The sequence below is a fragment of the Equus quagga genome, chromosome 15, assembly GCF_021613505.1.
Source record: "Equus quagga isolate Etosha38 chromosome 15, UCLA_HA_Equagga_1.0, whole genome shotgun sequence".
Lineage (NCBI taxonomy): Eukaryota > Metazoa > Chordata > Mammalia > Perissodactyla > Equidae > Equus > Equus quagga.
Window position 1 is genome coordinate 92,797,275 of NC_060281.1, and position 17,942 is coordinate 92,815,216.

A 17,942-nucleotide genomic window follows, 5' to 3' on the forward strand; every position below is an offset into this window, starting at 1 on the left:
TGGGGGTCTCAGCACAATGCCTGGCTGAGAGTTAGTCCCTTGGTGCCTCAGGCGACCCCCACCCTCCAGCCTCCTTACTTGCTTATGTGTCATTAGTGTGGGTCTCTTTGCCCTGGTCTCTTTGGAGTCTCAGCTCTGTGACCTCAAACTGCTTGTTCTCCTTTCCCATAGCCTCTGGCTCAGTGTCCATTGGGTTGACAGAGTCAGGTTGGGTTGTTGGGTGTGGAGGAATGACTTTGGCATCAGCACATAGGGCTGATTTTTATCAAAACAATAAAAATCCCCGACATTTTGAGTGTGTGATCCATGCCAGGCCTTGAGCTAAGTTCTTTGTGTGGAGACTCTTGTTCAGTCTCACTGAAGCAGGTCATAGTTCACGCTTTAGGGGAGCTTAGTTCTAGTTCAAGTTTAGGGGAGCTCTTCGTAGTGGCCCCTCAGTGCTGGTGAGTGTGGTCCCCCAGCAGCGGTCAAAGCAAGAGGCGCCACTGCCCTCTGTGAGAACAGACTGAGACGCTCCAATTTAGGTGAGAAGCTTCCATCTTCCCACCTTGGCCTCTCAGCAGGGTCCTGGGGTTCAAACCCTTTTCCCCCTGCAGGGCCAGGCACATTGAGGACATTCAGCTGGCCACAGAGCTGGTTCTAGAATCAGTGTGCAGCTGCTTTTGCAGCAGAATCTTTCCAATCCAGTCCCTTCAGAGAAAAGATAGGTTATTCCAGGAATGTGCCATTGAAATGCGGCTGAGAGCTGCCCCTGCTGTCCAGCAGGTTTCCCAGCAGAGCTCTTAGCAGCTGGCCCTCTGGGCCTCGCTGTGTCTGCATGGCATGTCCTGTGGCTGCTGTCGGCCCCCAGCCACCTGCATGCAGCCCTTAGCAGGACGTGCTTCAGCATCCACCATGCCTGTCTGGTTTTGTTCTTTCCTTGTGGCAATAAATTAGATTAAAGGAAACAGGCAGAATAGAAAGTCAGCTCTTGCTCCTTCAGCTCTTCTTGAGACAGGGCTCTCGTCTCAACCTCTCCTCCAGCTCCCGTCCTTGGGATGTGTCCAGGCTACATCTTTGTGTTGTGGTGGAGACACTTCTGGACAACTGTGACCAAGCAGGATCTGCTGGGCACATACTGGACACGGTGTCTAGTATGGGAAGCCAGGGGTGACATGGGGTCCCTGTCCCAACGCTCCTATGGTAATTGTAAGCAGGTGGCACCACAGGAGGACCTATGTCCTGCTTTGCTCTAGAGAGTGACTCCTGGGGACATGTCACGTGCAGTGGCCAGGAGCGTGGGCAGTTCCAGGGATATTCAGTGGGTGCAGGTGGTCCTAAGAGGTCTGGAGCATGTGGTGCCACCAGCTTCCCCTGAGATTTCTTCATGGCACGAAGCTGCCCAGACCAACCTTTCTGCCCTGTTGCCTGGCCTCGTCGCCCTTCCTCCCCTCTGGCCACTTCCCCTCTGCTTGCTCTCTGTCTACCCTGCCTTCCATTCCTGCTCTCTGCAGGCTGCCTGGGTGATCAGTTGGGGATCCCTTATCCATATGCTTGTCCTTGCCATAGGGAACAGATAGTGCTGAGGTGCCTGGACTCGCCTGCTAGTGGTGTGACCTTGAGCCAGTCACCTCCCTCTGTGCTCTCACCTCCCCATCTGTGACATGCAGGTGACAGGGTGTGTGGGGTGCATGGCAGCCTCCCTCCCCTGGGAGCTACAGCATTTGCGTCCTGTGGCTTTTGCTGGCAGCTGTGACAGACATGCCTCTGCCTCTGGCAGGACATGCCCAGAGAGGAGAAAAATGCAGAGACATAGCAGGCGCTCTTCCCCCAGAGGGCTCGTTGTGTAACTAAGGGAGCATAGCCGTCCTGGTCTCCTCCACCCCAGAGGCCGGCCAGACCTGACATAAACCTGCAGATCGGGGGTTGCTGTCTCGTTAAGCGCCTCACTAGGCCAGTTCCTTCTTGACATGGGCCTTTGGGTGGCTGCTTCTCATACCAGGTGTGTCTGCGGCAGCTTGGGACTTGGGAGGCCTGGGAGCCTCGTGCTGCCCAGCGCTGGCAGCCCAAGCAAGGGTCCTGAAGGCTTGTCGGGGAATATGTTTGCTGCCAACTGGAACTGTGCATTTTTCCAGAGGAATTGTCAGCTGCAGAGAGATCTGGATTGGATATCAGAGGCCAGGGGTTTCCCTTAGCAGCCTTGAGAGTGGTGGCCCCAGTGGCCAGAGGGGCAGAGCCCAGGGCTGGACATGAGAGACAGGCTCAGGAGGGAGGCAGGAGCACAGAGCTCATGCCCCCAGCCTGGGCAGGTGCTCTTTGCCGTGTCTTAGACCCTCTGTCTCATGCCTGGGGAGCTGTGCGTGCTCAGTGGCCCCGTGGAATCCAAAGGCAGTGTGGGCACAGTGCGCCGTTTCCCTGTGGTCTGAGCCCTAAGGGGGCTGTTGAAAATACAGCTTCAGACATTCAGGTGGAAAGTGAGCTGGGAAATGGCCTTCCCACTGCAGCAGCCTCGTGCCAGCTGTGATGCCCTGCAGGTGCCTTGTTGCCCTTCAGAGAGGCACCAGCTTTAGGCTGCAGACAAGGGCTGAACACCTTGAAGGGACAGCTGCTCGAGCAGAGGCTGAGGCGCCTCCCTGGGGCAAGTGGGGCCCAGGTGGTCAGGGAGAGGCCACATGAGGAGGGTTGACTTCCAGGCTGGAAGAGGGCGAGGCAAGAGGCACCTTCAGGGAGTGCAGGGCAGAGAGTGGCGGCAGATCGGGGTCAGGGAAGGGGAGGTGATGGCAGGGCTTTAGAAGGAAACCACTGCAGGGAGAGTTCCCCCACCTGAAAGGCCAGGCCTGGGGTGGGGCCCCAGGGCCTTTGCTTCCCCCTTCTTGGCACTGTCTGTAGTTCTCTGTGTAGACTTTTCTGAGGCAACCTGTTCATCTTCCTAGTCCTGGGAGCTTTTTGGCGCCTGGGTGGATCCTAGAACATATTTTCTAGTGCCGGGGCCATGCTGCCTGCCCCAGGACTCAGTGCACCCAGGCACCATGAAGGCGAGTCCTGCCCAGGAGAAAGCTGCTGCCCTTGTTCAGCTCAGCAAACTCAGCCACCCCATGCCCATTTGTGACCTTGCTGACGTTAGCGTGAAACACCTGGCACCATGTTGTCCCCTTGGCCTGGCAGCCAGAGGCTTGAGGTCACTCACTCCCGCCACTCCACTCCCTGGCTGGGGGCCCTGTCATACGTGGTGGAAAGAGCACAGTCCAGCTTGGATTTGGTGCCCCTCTGACTCAGCTGTGTTGGAAGTGTCATGACATGGCTCCTGTGCCCCCTGCTGTGCCAGCATCCCGTGCATCTCTGTCCCATACACTCAGTAGGAAGGGTAGGAAGCCAAAGAGCAGGAGAGGAGTCCTGTTTCACTCTGGGAGCTTGGTCCAGGTGGTACTGGGAGAAGGGGCGGGCGTAGGGCCGGTGGGACGGGGTGGGTGAGGAGGGATCTGGGCTCCTCCAAACACTCCTTCCTGTTCCCTGTCAAGGACTGAGAAAGCAGCAAGCCACTCAGAGTGATCCTGACCCAGTACTCCCAGTGCTGTGGTGGAGGAGTGTGTGGGAGAAGGGCGGAGTTGGTCTGCAGAACTGGACAATCCAAGGGTGGGAGGGTTGTGGTCCAGGAAGCAGGCTCTGAGGGAACACTTGGTGTGCAGGAGGTTGACCAGTGTATGGGAGATGCCACCACCAACCCTTGGGAGCTGTGAAGCTGGTAGGGCCTTTGAGGGGGGTCCATGTGTGGCAAGGGGCCAGGCCTTTATGCCACCATCACCGGGCACTGGCGAGGCGGCTCTCGTTCCAGGGGAGGCTAGGTACCCAAAGGCTAGCAGGCAGCCATCTCCCCACAGCTGTCCTCACCACCCAGAACTGCTGTCTTTGCTTCTCCCACAGAAAGTGATTGTTAAACACATCCTTGTTCGTGGTTCTTGGGCAGTATGGTTTCAGCCTGTGGAGTTCACAGGCAAATATGGCATTGTCCTTAGTGATCACAGTGGTGCAGTTGACCCTGTTTGTGTCCTCCCTGATGAGGACTGCAGGGAGTAAGGTGAGCCCTGCCTCTGCAGACAAGGAAGGGGCCTCTGAGAATAACGCCGAGCCACTTGCCCCTCCCAGCAGGTCTGCCAGTCCAGGAGGGGGCTGGTCCGCCATCAGACTCAGGAGCCCCAGGCCAGGTGTGCTGACACGGGCCACTTTGCTTCCATTAAGCAGGTCCAAGTGGGACACAATGTCAGGCACGGTCTCCGCCACCACCCTGCATCTGAGCTTGTCCTTTGCCCCGTCAGAGCTGGGGCTGCCTGTGGCCTAGGGGGCAAAGGGGGTTCGTGGAAGCATACGGGAAGACTGTCCCAGCTCTCACAGAACAAGGTCCTCACTGGCTCGCAGAGGAGAGCATCGTAGGCCAGGGCAGGCCAGGCAGTGCCATTTGAAGCCATAGGCCTTCCCTGGCCTCCCTTCACAGGCTCCCATTCCTATGAAGACCAGCCCAGAAACCCATGGTCTTCATGCATCTCCCCTGCCGAGGAGCCAGAGCTGCCCAGCCTGGCCTTTCTGCCAGCACCGCGGTCACTGTGTGCTTGTGTGTGTGTTCCCACAGGATGGCGGAGTGCGTGCCTGTGTTTGTATCTGAGAGGCAGGGTGTCAGAGAAAGACAAGGGTGTGTGGTGAGGCTGTGAGAGAGAGAAGGGGCTTGTGCGTGCAGATGGATCCAAGCCTGGGCAGGTGGGAGCAGGGGGGTAGCAGGAGTGACAGTATGTGGCAGGCGAGCAGGCTGAGCCCCCTCCACTTCCAGGTCAGCCAGAACAGCCTCACCATGCTGTCCTCGCCGTCACCGGGCCAGCAGGTGCAGACCCCGCAGTCGATGCCCCCTCCCCCCCAGCCGTCCCCACAGCCCGGCCAGCCCAGCTCGCAGCCCAACTCCAACGTCAGGTAGGCCTGGCCGGGGTGCCCTTCCCTGCCTGGCTCCCAGGGCGGGGCCTGCCTGGTGCCCCAGCTCACAGCCATGCTTCCTTTCACTTTGCTGCAGCTCCGGCCCTGCCCCATCCCCCAGTAGCTTCCTGCCCAGCCCCTCGCCGCAGCCCTCCCAGAGTCCAGTGACAGCGCGCACCCCACAGAACTTCAGCGTCCCCTCCCCGGGACCTTTAAACACCCCTGGTAAGTCGGGCCTGGGGTGGGCATGGCCTGAGGCCCAGAGCCATCGTGTGACCTGCACACAGCCCTGCAAGTTGAGGTGCTGAGGGTCGCCCCCTCACCCTCGCAAGGCCTCAGCTTATAACAGGGTGAGTGAGCTCTGGAACCCCTTGGAGCCCCAGCGTCCCACCATTAGGGCTTGTGGAGAGCTGGCCCTTTGTGGGCTGGGGCCGTGCTCACCCAGCTGTGTCCTGCAGTGAACCCCAGCTCAGTCATGAGCCCAGCGGGCTCCAGCCAGGCCGAGGAGCAGCAGTACCTGGACAAGCTGAAGCAGCTGTCCAAGTACATCGAACCCTTGCGCCGCATGATCAACAAGATCGACAAGAATGAAGGTGGGGCTGGGCCGGGGCGGGGGCGGGGCCCATGGATACCCCAGGCCTGCGTCTTAATGTCCCTTCTTCTGTCCCAGACAGAAAAAAAGACCTGAGTAAGATGAAGAGCCTTCTGGACATCCTGACAGACCCCTCCAAGCGGTGAGCTTTGCTCACAGACCCCTAGGGGAAGACCAGTGCTGTGCCCACGGCTCACAGAGGGTCCCTGGGGGCTTGGTTGGTCCAGCCTAGGACAGACTCTTGGTACCAAGGTGGAATCCAGAGAAAGGGCCCTAGGGTTCCACTTAGGTGTGTCTGCTGGAGCTCCGAGCCCCTAGCCTGTACCTTTGCCAACGCCCAGCCTGTGCTGTGCTCCGGGCTGCTGCTGGGGCCATCACACTTCCACCCTGTGGCCATCACAGCCCTGCGTCATCAGGCTGTTGGCTGGGTGTGGGCTTGGAGTGGCCGTCACTGATCAAGCTGGCCATGACGGGCCTCAGTCCAACCTTCAGCCCTGTACGTGACTTGCCGGTGGCCTTGGGGCAAGTGGCTGTGCCTCAGTTACCCTATCTGCAAAGGGGGCAGCTGTGGCTCACATGCGTTGGCTGTGAAAATGAAACAAGACGGTGCCTCGAGAATCACTTGGATGGTAGTGGAGCACCAGGTTCTTGACACCACACGCACACCCCTTCCCTTGCCCATGGGTCACAGGCTGCTATGAGTGCCAGAGCTTGGGCAGTGCCACAGAGCTGTTCACGTGGACTGGCCTTTGGGTTACTTCCCTCTGCCCAGGGCCTTGGCTCAGGCTGTGCCCCTCTTCTAGAAGGTTGTCGTTGTTCTGTTTATTTGGGCAGAATGCTGGACACTGTGAAACAGGCCTGTTGGAGCCAGACAGCCCTCCAGGCCCTCTTGGGTTGATCTCTCACTGGAGTTACAGGGCCAGGGTGGGCAGGGGCCTGGCTTAGATGAGACCGAAGCCACACCAGCCTGGTCAGGGGCCTGGTTTCTGTCCCTTCCCTTGACCCATCACATGTATGCTTTGTTCTCCCGACCAGGTCCAGACAGCTCCTGGGAGCGGGACCACCTTGCCTTAGACTCCCACTGGGGTTCTGGTGGCCAAGGCCCTGGGGCTGGCTCCATCCAGAGGAGGCCAGATGGGCAGTGGTTGGGATCAGCACGTGAGAGCTGCCAGCTTCCCCATCCTCCAGCACAGAGGGTCAGCCAGTCCCTCTCCCCACAGGTGCCCCCTGAAAACGCTGCAAAAATGTGAGATCGCCCTGGAGAAACTCAAAAATGACATGGCGGTGGTGAGTAGGGCTCCATAGCCTGGTGGTGTTTGAAGGGCTGCAGGTATTTCCGGGAGGTCAGGGTCCACCCCATAGCAACTTGGAATCGCAAGCTGGGAGGAGCCTTCATAGTCAGTCAGCGTGAGCAGAGGGGGCAGCCTGAGGTCCCTGGGGGTCTTCTTCCTGGTCCGGTCTGTGGTTGGGGGTGGGGCGGGACAGCATGCATAGGAACATGGGAGAAATCACCCTCTGGCTGAGGCTCCATGGAGGCTTCCTCCATCCCCTGGGCTTTTGTGCACGCTGCCATCCTGCTTCCACACACCCAGCATAAGGCCAGGCCCCCAGGAGAGGGGACTCCAGGGGAGGTCAAGGTTATAGGGGGTGAGAGAATCAGCCGTCTTTGTCTGCAGGGGGCAGAGGTTGTGGGGAAGCCACAGGAAGTCTGACTGTGAGAATGAGGACCTTGGGGTCTGGAAAGCCTCCTCAGGAGTAGGCTGCTGACCCGCCCACCCCTGTCCTAGCCCACGCCCCCACCGCCCCCAGTGCCGCCAACCAAACAGCAGTACCTGTGCCAGCCGCTCCTGGATGCTGTCCTGGCCAACATCCGCTCGCCTGTCTTCAACCACTCCCTGTACCGCACGTTCGTGCCGGCCATGACAGCCATCCACGGCCCACCCGTCACGTACGTACAGTACAAGCTCAGCCTTGCAGTAGGCGGCGGCTGGCAGGCCATGGGCCACAGCCTAGCCTGGGGTGGTCACCACAGCCGCCTCCTCTAGGGCCCCAGTGGTGTGCGCCCGGAAGCGTAAGTTTGAAGAGGACGAGAAGCAGAGCATCCCCAATGTGCTTCAGGGGGAAGTGGCCAGATTAGACCCTAAGTTCCTGGTGAACTTGGACCCTTCTCACTGCAGTAACAACGGCACCGTCCACCTGATATGCAAGCTGGGTGAGTACTCGGGGAGAGCAGGGCAGACTTGGGAGAGTAAGCCCTGAACTGCAGCCCCGAACTCTGGCCACACGGGGCACAGAACAGCCCAGCCCAGCGCCGCACACTCCATTCACCGTGACGGGCTCAGCCTCCCACAGACGTGCCTGCTCACCCCACAGCCCCAGGCCCGCAGTCCCCCATCCCTGTCAGAGCCTGCCTGAGCTGCCCTTCTGCACTGAGGGCTGCACTGAGGGCTGGGCCGTGAGCCCACACACTCTCACCTCCCCCCACGTGCCAGGGAAGCCCCTCCCTCCCGTCCAGGTGTGGCTCTGCTTCCCTGAGCCCCTGGGGAGATGTGGAAACCGAAGTCAGAGTGATCTCCAGGCTTTACAGCAAGCCTCACCAGAACCTTCTGGGGTGTGAAGAGCTCTGTTTAGGAGCAGGGCTGTGAGGTGGGGCAGGCCAGGTCACACGCACAGCCTTGTGTTACAGATGACAAGGACCTCCCAAGTGTGCCGCCACTGGAGCTCAGCGTGCCTGCCGACTACCCAGCCCAGAGCCCGCTGTGGATTGACCGGCAGTGGCAGTACGGTGGGTGAGCCAAGATGACGGCCGTGGGGAGGCCCAAGACAGAAGCGGGTCAGCTCTGGGCAACCAGGTTTTCCTCCATGTGTCCTCCACCCCCCCACCCCACAGAGGCCTCCTCCTCTGGCTCCCCCTTTGTAGACAAGAATGGGTTGCCCAGCAGTCCCTTGGAGGGAGAAGGGTCTCTGCCCTCGTTGTTTCCCTTTGCCTGTTGTCTTACAGTCCCAGAGCAGCTGGGTTTAGTGGGTAAGGGGTGAGCAGGCCTGGTGGCCTCTATGGCCCCTACAAGGCTGATGACATGGAGGCACAGATGGGAGCTTGGGCTCATGAGGCCTCTTCTGGGTGACATGGTTCCAAGCCAGAGGCCTAGAGAGAGCCCTGAGGTTGCGGACAGTCCCCCTGAGGTTGCGCACAGAGGGCTGGTACTGGAACCCTGAGGCTGTCCCTGAGGGGAAGCCCTGGGCTCCAGGCCCATTCACATTCCAGTTCTCCACTGACTTGTGGGCCCAAGAGGAGAGCCCGCCGCCACCCCACTGTGTGGGAGGTGGCATCCCTGGTCACCGGGGCTGGGTAGAGTGCCCAGATGTCAGTCTTATGCCTCTAGGAGCAGCTCCTTCCCAGCGAGTCGCTTGCCTGGGCCACGATCCCAGCAGGCACCAGCCATCCTGGCTGAGAACACGGCACTCACGGCCTGCTGCTGTGTTGCAGACGCCAACCCCTTCCTGCAGTCGGTGCACCGATGCATGACCTCGAGGCTGCTGCAGCTCCCTGACAAGCACTCGGTCACGGCCTTGCTCAACACCTGGGCGCAGAGCATCCACCAGGCCTGCCTCTCGGCAGCCTAGCTGCCACCGCCACTCCACCTCGGGCCACCGGCCAAGGACCGTGGGGGCAGCCGGCAGCCTTGTCGGGGCCGCAGCAGACATATGCCTCATGTCGGACATTTCTAGGTGTTGGCTTCCTTAGAGAGTCTGGGCTTAGATTTGCTTTCCTGCTTTTATCTTCTGCCTTGGGGACCTGCCAAACATTTTCCCACACTTGTACAGGACAGGGACAGGTGGCTGCGGAGCTGGCTTTGTTGGGGGTGGGGGTGGGACTTCTTCCAGGGAGTCAGACACACCTCTAGTCCCTGCGTTCCTTGGGCTACTGTCCCCACGGCCTCTGCAGGGCCCACGTCCTTCCTCCACAGCATGGGGAGAACTCAGGATCTCGTTCGAGGCTCTTGTGTGTGTGCCACAAAACACTTCTCCCTGTTTCTGTAGGGGAACATGGAAAACGTAGGAAACCCTCAAAACACACAGAGTTTTCTGATCACGGTTTTGGGTTCAGACCGCGCCACAGTTGGCATGGGGCACACTTGCCTGCAGCACGCCACAGGGAAGCTCCCGGATCCAGGGGTGCTGGCTGTGTCAAGAGGGAAGGCTGGCCTGTGGGCAGTGTGAGTCCCCTGCCATCAGCTGGGCCTCATACCTCATGGCATTCTCCCTTCAAGCCCTGGGGGCCCTTTCAGCACTGTGGGGGTGCCTGGGGAGCCAGGAGCATCTGGGTGGATCCTTTTCCTGGCCCCATGCCCACTAGTTGGACCCTTGGGCCCACTCTTGGGTCAGGGTTCTGTCCTCGGGACCCAGCATCCTCGGAGCCAATCCAGAGAGTGAAGGCTCCCTGACAGGGCATCGGCCAGCTGGCCCTCTGGCGAGAAGAGGTTCCCCCTTTTGTATGTGCACTACCGTGTCATCTGTGGTTGCTATAATAAATTTATTATTCCCGTGTTTGTCATGAATTCGTCACTGTGTCGTCCCCCCCATGCAAGTCCAGGGCCCACTGTCCAGCGAGGGACACTGTCAGGGCTGAGCCAGGTCCACCACCTTGGAGCTGTCCATGGATAGCCAGGCCTTAGTTCACCTCATCTGACAGTGTCAGTGCCTCATCTTGGTTCACCCCCAGGTTTCTGGCAAAGTGCTTGTTCCCCAAAGTGGGAAGAGGCAGAGATTTGCATTGAGGAAACAGCCAGTGGGGCTGCGATGACTGTCCTGGCTGGCTAGTGCTGACCACACCGTGAGGCCTAGGAACCTGCTGTTCTGGCACCTGAGGGGCTGGCATGAGGCCGTCACAGGGCGGAGCCCTCCCTGGGGAGGGTGCGCTCCACAGGGCGGCTCTGTCTCCTGGATGTGTGCCTAGAGGGCAGCCCCCTGTGCTCCAGGAAGGGGGTGTGTGCTGTGCCTGAGCTTGTCCTCTTCGGGCAGCTGCTGGGCCCTGGACAAGCCAGGGTGACTGCCTGGCAGGCCCTTCCCATTGCAGGGAGCAGAGCTAGGGGTACATGGCGGGACAGTGACGCCTGATAGCCAGTGAAGGACGAGACTCACAACTGGGAGAAACGAGCTTTATTTCCAGTCTTCAACAAGGAGGGTAATACTTACTTCATAATGTTTTTGTGTAAATGCAGAATAACAAAATACTGAGCAAGAAAAGTTTCTCAGTTCTGAAACCAAGTACTTTCTCTGCCATGAGTTTTGTCTGGAATCAGCTTGGCTTAAGCGCAGTAGAATTCTTTTGAAGTGCTATGTAGAGAGGGTTAGCGTCTCCAGCCGCAGGTCGTGGGAGGCCTGGCTGCAAGGAGGGTGCGGGCGAGCGCTCAGAGCACAGAGCGGTGCAGCCGCCGGCTCTGCACCACCTGCAGCCTTTTCTGCCGCTCCGCGAAGTTGCTCTTCAGGGTCTGCTTCAACGCTGGCAGGATGGCTCGCTCCGCCACTGGCATCGGGCTCAGAATCAGGCTGGTGGGGGCAGAGGCGGGTCAGCGCAGGCACCTTGGGAGCGCACGCTGGGCTGGGAGTGGGGCCACGGTGAAGGCACTGGGCCAGGGCCCGCTCTGCTGCTGTGCCCTGGCCCTGCAAGCCCTGGGCTTGGAGGCCGCCCCACCCCTAGTGCCAGTAGCACTCACCATTTCTTAGAGACGCCCTTGGTGGGGACCTTGGGGAACTGCATGGCCCCCAGGTGAAGGGCCTCCTGGTCCCTAGTGAAGGAAGAGTCAGCAGTGAGCCCCAGATGAGCAGACCCTGCCGTGACGGGGTGGGCGCCACCCAGGGGCACGCACTTGGGAGAACTTGGCCCAGCCTCCTCGGGGGCAGCCTTAGGCCTCTGGTTCCCTTCCAGGAGGGACTTGAGATGCTGCAGCTGAAAGGCAAGGAGAAGAGGCGTGGTGGGCAGGGCCAGCAGAGGCACGGGGCGCTCCCTCTGCCCGAGCCTCACCTCTTGCGCCTGCAGGAGGTTGGCGTTCCACAGCTGGCGGATGACCACCTCGCACTGCTGAAGCGTGGTGGGCCTGCGCAGGTGGGGGGGCAGGCTCATTGAGGGGGGTGCCCCCGTCACCTGCTTGACCTTGTGCTGGCTGCCCGCCACTGAGGTGGCCACTGCATTAGAGGTCTCCACTTCCTCGTCTCTGAAAGTCAGTGCAGCAGCCCAGAGGTGGCCTGCCAGGCTTGGTCTAACCACCCACCATCTCTGCTCAGAGCAGTGCCCATGCCAGTGTGAGGCCAGTGTGGGGAAGCAGGCATCTACCCAGGCTCCTCGGGGGTCTGGCTCCCTTCTGACCAGGGTGCTCCCAGGTGGGGGTCTTTGGGGCCAGCCATGACTTGGGCCTGTCCCTTTCTCTCCTCTCAAGGTACACTGAGGGTCAGACGTGGTTCGAGCTGCCTAGCTGCCCACGGTCGTGACCCCACTCCTGGTGGGGCTGATCCAGAGGGAATCTAAGGATGGTGCAGAGAAGCAGGAGTGCGTCCTGCCAGCTACACTACGCAGGGGACATGGGGTTCCCTTTTCAGATGCAAAGTCCAGCTCACTGCTGCTTTCCAGGGAATTCCCAGAAACTTGGGTGTTAGACGAGCCTCGTCCTGCTCTGGCCTGATGGCTCCATGCCTTCCAAAGGCCGAGCATGTTTTCCAGGGTGGAGCCTGGGAACCCAACTCACTGTTTTCTTGGTGAAAAGCAAGCTAAATTTGGAGGCCAAATTACCTTTTCTTTTCTTTGAGAAAATGTGTTAGGGGCTGCTGCTAGCCCCTCTTCTGGGCTCAGGTCAGGCCAGGGAGCCTGCAGGATGCCCAGGGGAGCGGGGGAAGGTAGAGCCCACCAGATGGACGAGGCCTGAGTCCGTCTGCTTTCACAAGCTCGGTTCACGCTGGAGACTGGGCCACATGGAAGGGCAAAGCAGCTGTGAACCTACTGAACGCAACCCCAAGCCTTACTTGGCCTGCCCCTGGGTCCCAGCGGCCTTGTCCAGCTTGCCGTTGTGAAGCAGGGTGGCGCCTGGTGGCTCCTCTTCCAGCTCCATCTTCTGGGGAACGTCAGCTTTCGAGTCTTGCTTCTTGGAGGAACCAGGCTGGGGCCTGGCCTTGCCTTGAGAGTTTGCTGCAGGTCAGACCCAGACAGGGCCAGTGACTGCAGGCATCACGAGCTACTGCCCAGGTCCTCCAGGAGCGGCTGTGTGCACCTAAGGAGCCCCCGCCCCCACCTCAGCTTCCTCCTTGTAGAGGGGAGACGGTAGCAGCCTCCTCAGGAGAGCTGCTGGGAGACCAGAGTGTGGGCTGAGGATGCAGCCTGTGGGTGGTCCTGCTGAATGCTCTCACGGAGTCACGGTGGTGGAAGCTGGCTCCTTGAAGCAACTGAATCAGGGACACCCCCACCCCTCCCAGGCCTCAGTAAAAGCCAGGGCGGGGGTGGAGGGGTGGCCCCACAATCTGTTCCCTGACTCTGAGCGCCACTTTGGGCAAAGCAAAACTGAATGAGAGGTCTGGGACCCGCCTGCACAGGTTTCCTGTCTGAGGATGGCCCATCACCCACCTGGGCCCTGCATGGAAGGGCAGGGGCTACTGCTGGTGAGGGAGCCTGGCCTCTCGGGGAGGCAGAGTGGGGAGAAGAGGTTCTGAGCTCCCCTCCCTCTGCCACAAGCGCAGGCTCCGTAGGCAGGGCCCTCCCACCTGCATCCTGCCTACTTTGGGCTTCTGCCAGGCAGCCAGAGCACTGCCCCCTCCCTGGAGGACCACGCGGAGGCTCAGGGGCCCTCGGGGCTGCTCTGCTCAGGGAGCCTCACTGCCCACCATCCTGCCCCAGGGTGGGCCCGCCAGCGGGCCTTGTGCCCCATGTTGATATCAGGCCTTTGCAGGCAGGCATGCCCAGCTTTTTGGCCACCCACCACCCAGCCCACAGTCCTGTCCCACCCTGCCTCAGCCCCTCCTGGTGCTTTTAGTTCATGGCACCCTCCTTGGCTCCCTTCAGCTGCCCCTCAACCCCCATCTTCACAGGGCCTGGCAAAGGTGCTCCCCCGAGTTCTGCTCAAGAGAGGACCGCCAGGGGCTTTCAGCTCCCTGGTCAGCACCCGACACTGGCTGTTCAGGCCCAGGGCCCCAGTGAGCACCTGCCCCTCCCCCAGCCCTGAGCACACAGAGGATACTGGCACTCTCACCTGACACTGTCGAATTTGAGACAGACTTGATGGACTGAAAACTGGAATTGGAGATGCTGCCTGTGGGAGAACGCACAAGGGTCAGCCCAAGATGGAGGCAGCAACACTTCCATCCCAGCTTCCCCAGCGGCTTCTGCACACCCCCGTGGGCGAGAGGCCAGCCCCCCTGTGTCCACCTCCTGTCCTTGCAGGCCCCAGACCATGCATTCAAGTGGAGCCCTCCCCCACACTCTGGTGAGGCAGCCCTAGACCCGGCCAATGCCCGAGGGAGCCGAGACCATGGGAAAGGTGGTTTCCTGGAGGGCCATCCAAAAGCAGGGGCTCAGGACTGAAGAAGCAGCAGGTCCCAAGTAGGAGCACAACCCCTCCCAATGTCCCACGGGGGACCCCCAGCACTGTAAGACTGGGACTGCTAACGGGCCCAGCTGCATGCCCAGAACAGCTCACTAGAGCTGCTCTGTCCTGCCAGAGAAAGTCCCACCCCTCCGTTCTCTGCATTTCTCCCAGGAAGGAAGAGCCCTGGACACTCCACAGACTAGGCATTCCGGGCTGACACCACTCACCACGCACGCTACCTCCCCATGTCACACTTGGCCCCAAAAGTAAGGGGGTGAGCAAGCCCAAGACAACCTGGGCCTCCCGGGGCCAGGCTGGGGGACAGGCAAGGAGAGTGGGCCACAGATGAGGAAGGGCCCCAGAGAGTTGGCTGCAGGTCTCTGTGCCTCAGCTCCCTTTCCCCAGCCTCCACGGCCACTGCGGAGATGGCAGGGAGGATCCCCGGAAGGAGTGTGCCCAGAGCCACCTGTCCCAGGGTGTGAGAGAAAGAGGCACAGGGCTGGGGCTGCACTGAGCCTGGCCAGCGTTTCAGAGAGAGAGCCTGGGGCTGGCCATAGCAGCAATCCAAGTAAAAAGAACCCAGAAGGTTAGTGAGTCTGGGGAGGGCAGGGGGAGGGCCTAGGCAGCCCCCCACCCCCAGCTTCTCTGCCCACTGTCCATACTGCACAGACCTTTTAACAGCTAGACCTTGAGTTAGCATGAGGGAAGCCATCTTAGGGAAAGGAAGCAACACTGTAACCATGCCCCGAAGCACTAGTCTCGATACATTCTATACATTCTAGCCTGCTCGCAGCCTCCATGATGAAGCACCTCTAGCTTTTACAAAATACATGATCTGCTAGTTCTAGGACTCTTGCTTACGTATCTCCCAGCAGTGATAAGACAACTTTGTTCTCTGAGCTTCCAGGAACATGACGGCCTCCAGAAAGAAAAATCCCACGTTGGTCCCCATCACGAATGACAGAGGAAAGAGACAACGTGGCGCCTTGAAGTTCATCTCACCGGATAGTCAACCTCCCTCACCCCCTCCTTCCCTGCCCGTCTCCCCTGTGCACCTGCCTCAAGGTGCTGTATGACTGGAAGACGGTTCATCAGGACGCTAGTCTGCCATCTTCCGATTATGCTAATCGTATAAACTTTCCTTTCTCAACCACCGGCTTGTTTGCAATTGATTGGCACTAGATTGCGGCGAGCCGAACAAGCCCCTTTTCGCTCCGTTACAACCTCAGGCCTTGACTTCCCCAAGAACGGCACCTGCTGTGCTTGAGTGCCCAAATTCACCCACACTGTGGCTGGGACAGTGGTGTCTGTCCAGGTCCCCTAGGACTCCTCCCCACTGGGACAGTGAGTGGGCCACTGCAGCCAGGTGGGCACAGCAGTCTGGAGGGGCTGTTCCCGCCATCAGAAACTTCCCATCAGGCACTCCAAGGCCTCAGTCTTACCTCTCTTCGGCGGCTTCTGATTCATTATTAGCTTGTATTGGAGATCTGAAAGCAAGCACATGCTCTCCTCATCATTTTGGAAGCTGCAGCCACTCTGAGTGAAGAGGCTTGACTTGCCCTGCCCACTCCCTCCCTGCTGAGACCCTAGGGACCTCACTCGCGACCTTGGCTGCCGGGACCCCACCCCAGGACCCTGCCTTGGGTGCCCTAGGGCCGGGAACGCCCCTGGCTGTTCCTAGAGCCATAGTCCCTGCATGAGAGCCTCCCCCAAAGTCCGTCCCTCCATTGATGACATCTACAAGGCACCCCCTGCCAAGGGGATTTGGGGTCCAGGGATACAGGGGTGAGTCAGGATGGCTTAGCCCTCCAGGAGCCCCTGGCCATGGATGAGCAGACATGGTCAGTGCAATATCAAGTGACACCCTGGACAGGAGCTGGACAAGAAGACATGGGGAGGGGAGGGTCCTGACATAATGGACACCCAGTGAGGGGATACTTGGAGCTCCAGGTAAAGGCAGCAGGAGAAAGGAGGGCAGTGAGAAACGAGGCAGGCTTGGATGTGTGGGCGGAGGAGCCTCGCTACAGCTGAGGGAGGCCAGAGAGAGGACAGGGTCCCATCGTGGGAGGCCCCAAGTTCTGCTCCAGGTCTGGCCCACGGGAGTGAGGAGCCAGGAGAGGTGTGAAGTTAGGAAGGCCCCGCCCTGAGGACACTGGGGGCACAGGCCGCAGCCGTCTGAGGAGGGGCTGGGTGGGGCCAAGGGATCCCTTTGGAGCCGGCACGTCTGCCCTGGACCTGGGTGTGTTTAGTTTGTGAAAATTCATTAAGCTGTATACTCGTACTTTGGGGCCTATGTTTTACTTATAAACGAGGCGGACCAGACCCGGCCTGGAGAGCAGACGGCTGGCCGGGTTACCTCGGGAAGTGACACACCGGGCCCGCCCCCGCCAGATGGGCGGGCCGCCCGGAGGCACCGCCCACGACGACACCGCCGGATCTGCGGCCCCGGGGCCGGGAGCCCGAGCCGGCGTGCAGGGCCCGGGTAGCCCCCGCTGCCGTGTTCCTGCCTGCGGCTTCTAGAGCCCGTGCGCTGTGTCGGGGCCGGGGGCCATGGGAGGGTTCAGGACACCTGGGGGGCCGGTCTGCGTCTCTCGGGTCCCAACCGCGGGAGGCGCGGACTCACCCTTGTTCTCCCGCTTCAGGTGCTCGATCTCCTCGTGGAGCTTGACCAGCGTCTCCGAGTGCTGCTGCTGCAGGAACTGCAGGCTCTTCTCCAGGTCCAGGACCCGCTTCTGCGCCTCGCTGAGCCCGGGCTGCGCGCCGTGCGGCCCCGGGGGCTGGGGGACGGCGGACGGGCGCAGGCGTGGGCGCGACGCCCCCCGGGAGCCCAGGGCCCCTGAGCTGAGAGGCCGCTGCCCGGCCGCCACTCCCGCCGCGCTCATGTCGCCGCCGCCGCGGCTGCAAGTCCGCCAGCTCGGTGGCCCGACAGCCCCGGCCTGGCGCCGCGTCCTCATGGAAACGGGCGCGACCGCTGGGTGTGGCGCGCGGTGGGGGCGGGGCGCGCGGTGGGGGCGGGGCCTGGGCCGGCGCGGGGCGCGCACGTGGGCTGGAAAGGCAGCCTCTGGCTTAGTTGAACGTCAGGGAATCGTTTGCCAACGTAGGCGTTATATTTAATTCCGTTCGCTTGTTGTGTTTTAATAGTTCACTTTTTGAATAGAGGGTACGATTACAGGCTCAAAAATCAAAAGGCAGGGACCGCCCTGTGGCCCAATGGTTGAGTTCCCGCGCTCCGCTGCGGCGGCCCAGGGTTTCACCGGTTTGGATCCTGGGCATGGACATGGCACTGCTCGTCAGGCCATGCTGAGATGGCGTCCCACGTGCCACAACTAGAGGGACCCACAACTAAAATATACAACTATGTACCAGGGGGCTTTGGGGAGAAAAAGAAAAAATAAAATCTTAAAAAAAAAATCAAAAGGTAGAGTTTCTACTTTTAATAATTGCAGAACCATCGTGCCATATGAAATGTGGACAAAATCTATGAAACAGTTGTCAGAAGCCCGAAGAAGAACAAAAAGCAGGCGGAAACGGGGCCGGGGAGGCAGTTATTGAAAGAAGAGCTGCCTTTCCCCTGAGGGCTCTTTCCAGTGAGCTAGACTGCAAACAGGAAGCAAGGGGCTTCTTGGCTGCAGAAGGCGGAGGATGGAATTCGGGAGGACAGCGCAGCTGAAAATTGAGGGGAGTTATAATGGGAAGTTTGTAGCCTCTGCAGGTGAGGAGCCGGAAGCTATAAACTCCCTTCCAGTGCGCTGCCAGTCTGAACTGCACATGTGGGTAAGATCGCAAGGATCCCAGGGAAAGACAGAGCTGGAAGGCGGGAAGAGCTGCAGAAGGGAGCCATTTAC

The 17,942-nt window shown here is 60.1% G+C and overlaps 2 protein-coding genes across 8 annotated transcripts in view; one reads left to right on the forward strand and one right to left on the reverse strand.

The window, feature by feature from the left end:
* The window catches only part of MED15 (mediator complex subunit 15), a 66,539-nt gene extending 56,457 nt beyond the window's left edge, over positions 1-10,082 (forward strand). For 3 of the 4 annotated variants that reach the window (XM_046639423.1, XM_046639422.1, XM_046639425.1), the window contains 9 exons: positions 4,799-4,935; positions 5,033-5,160; positions 5,394-5,528; positions 5,606-5,669; positions 6,748-6,814; positions 7,315-7,475; positions 7,573-7,739; positions 8,214-8,312; positions 9,015-10,082. In XM_046639423.1, the coding sequence (XP_046495379.1) occupies positions 4,799-4,935; positions 5,033-5,160; positions 5,394-5,528; positions 5,606-5,669; positions 6,748-6,814; positions 7,315-7,475; positions 7,573-7,739; positions 8,214-8,312; positions 9,015-9,151 (1,095 nt within the window). In that variant the 3' untranslated portion in view covers positions 9,152-10,082. Of the gene's footprint in view, positions 1-4,798; positions 4,936-5,032; positions 5,161-5,393; positions 5,529-5,605; positions 5,670-6,747; positions 6,815-7,314; positions 7,476-7,572; positions 7,740-8,213; positions 8,317-9,014 lie in introns of all 4 variants that reach the window. The other variant, XM_046639424.1, reaches the window with a different exon arrangement.
* Positions 10,083-10,672: 590 nt separating this feature from the next.
* LOC124226018 (coiled-coil domain-containing protein 74B-like) lies at positions 10,673-17,397 on the reverse strand. 4 transcript variants are annotated; one of them, XM_046638776.1, is made up of 8 exons: positions 16,721-17,397; positions 15,540-15,584; positions 13,762-13,821; positions 12,545-12,695; positions 11,553-11,625; positions 11,398-11,477; positions 11,245-11,316; positions 10,673-11,077 (listed from the first exon to the last, which is right to left on the reverse strand). In XM_046638776.1, the coding sequence occupies exons 1-8, from the start codon at positions 17,049-17,051 to the stop codon at positions 10,939-10,941; spliced, it is 951 nt and encodes a 316-aa protein (XP_046494732.1). In that variant the 5' UTR covers positions 17,052-17,397; the 3' UTR covers positions 10,673-10,938. The 4 variants fall into 4 exon arrangements, with proteins under 4 accessions (XP_046494732.1, XP_046494730.1, XP_046494731.1 ...); XM_046638774.1 differs by having other exon boundaries at positions 11,553-11,742; positions 16,721-17,395; XM_046638775.1 differs by having other exon boundaries at positions 12,545-12,707; positions 16,721-17,392.
* Between the last annotated feature and the right edge of the window lie 545 nt (positions 17,398-17,942).